At 42.9% G+C, this 1,503-nt stretch overlaps 1 protein-coding gene across 1 annotated transcript in view; it reads left to right on the forward strand.

Moving 5' to 3' along the window:
* Positions 1–1,120: 1,120 nt before the first annotated feature.
* Positions 1,121–1,503, forward strand: part of EMH_0044560 (uncharacterized protein) — a gene marked incomplete at both ends in the record, with an annotated part of 4,455 nt that continues 4,072 nt past the window's right edge. The window contains 2 exon segments of the mRNA XM_013495978.1: positions 1,121–1,258; positions 1,262–1,361. Of these exon segments, the coding sequence (XP_013351432.1) occupies positions 1,121–1,258; positions 1,262–1,361 (238 nt within the window).

Raw genomic sequence — 1,503 nt, forward strand, 5'->3', positions numbered from 1 at the left:
AAAAAAAAAAAAAAAAAAAAAAAAAAAAAAAAAAAAAAAAAAAAAAAAAGAAAATTCAAGAAAAAATAAACTGCTTTCTAGAGGATCGCAATTTGAACGGATGCACAGCGTCAGCTGCTGGGGTGTATAGGCACCTCGTGTTGACACCGCGGCGGCGCCAGCAGAAACCTGAATATTTTTCGTCTTCTTTGAGAAAAATTTATGAATAAATCAAAAGAATTTGTTTTTAATTCATAAAAACTATTTAATTTCCTCAAAAGATGCACAAATTCACTCAAAAATACACACAATACATACACGAAACCACACCGTCGCTGAGCCCCCCCAAGGAAACCACCGTCTAAACAGATGAAAATAAACAGATAAACAAATAAATAAACTTAATTTGTTTGTTTCAAAGTAATTTATAACTCAATTGCATGCGTTTTCCACTTTTTCTTCGCACAAAACAAACCCTTTCTCTATGGGGCTTACAGAAACTTGAATTGCAATACAAGTATGCATGCAGGTAAGCTTTCCTTTTTGTCTTCTGCCAGCAGCTCCTTTTCTTTCTTCTTTTTCTTTTTAAATTATAATTAATTTATTAATTTTATCAAAGAGCTGCATAGACACCTGAAGTCGACCACAAACAACACCCCCCCCCGCTGTATTCTTCTTCTCGTTCTTGCATCTGCATGCAACCACAAGCAGCAGGAAAAAAAGAAGAAATAAATTTTATTTAATCCTTTATCACCGAGCAGCGACATTTGCTGCGCCTTTTTCAGGTGTCTGTACACCTGGTGAGAGAAACTAAACTAAAACCAAATCCTGCTGCTGCTGGTTTTTCTTTTTTTTTTATTTTTTTTTCCAGTTCGTCTTGCATGCAGTTTGCTGCAGAAACATTTGTACTCTACCCCTAAACTTTCAGGTGTATGTACACCTCAGATCAAAGACAAAACCCCCTTTGCTGCTGCTGCTGCTGCAGCTGCAGCTTTCTGCATCAGCCCACACGAGCAGCAGCATCGCCCGCAGCGACGCCAGCAGCAACAGCAGCAGCAGCAGCAGCAGTAACAGCAGCAGCAGCAGCAGGATGGATGGTGTGTGTTTGAGCCCTTTGTCTGCATCTGATTTAGATTATGTAATGGACATAGAGGAAGATATTCTTCCTTTTGTTTTGTCTCCTTCTGCTGCTGAGTATTCATATAACCAGGAACAGACCACTGGTCATCCCGCTGCAGCTGCATGCAGTGAACCACCACCTGCTGCAGCAGCAGCAGCAGCNAACAGACCACTGGTCATCCCGCTGCAGCTGCATGCAGTGAACCACCACCTGCTGCAGCAGCAGCAGCAGCTGCAGCAGCTGCTGCTGCCGCTGCTGCTGGGTGTGTGTCTCCTCCTCTTGCAGAGAAAGACAAATGGAACTCTCATTCTGCTGCTGCTGCTGCTGCTGCTGTTCAAAGCAAGCAATGGGGGGACAGTGCAGCAGCAGCAGCATCAGCAACAGCAGCAGCTGCTGATGCAGTT

Source organism: Eimeria mitis, genomic scaffold, assembly GCF_000499745.2.
Source record: "Eimeria mitis Houghton genomic scaffold, Emh_scaff1852, whole genome shotgun sequence".
Classification (NCBI taxonomy): domain Eukaryota; phylum Apicomplexa; class Conoidasida; order Eucoccidiorida; family Eimeriidae; genus Eimeria; species Eimeria mitis.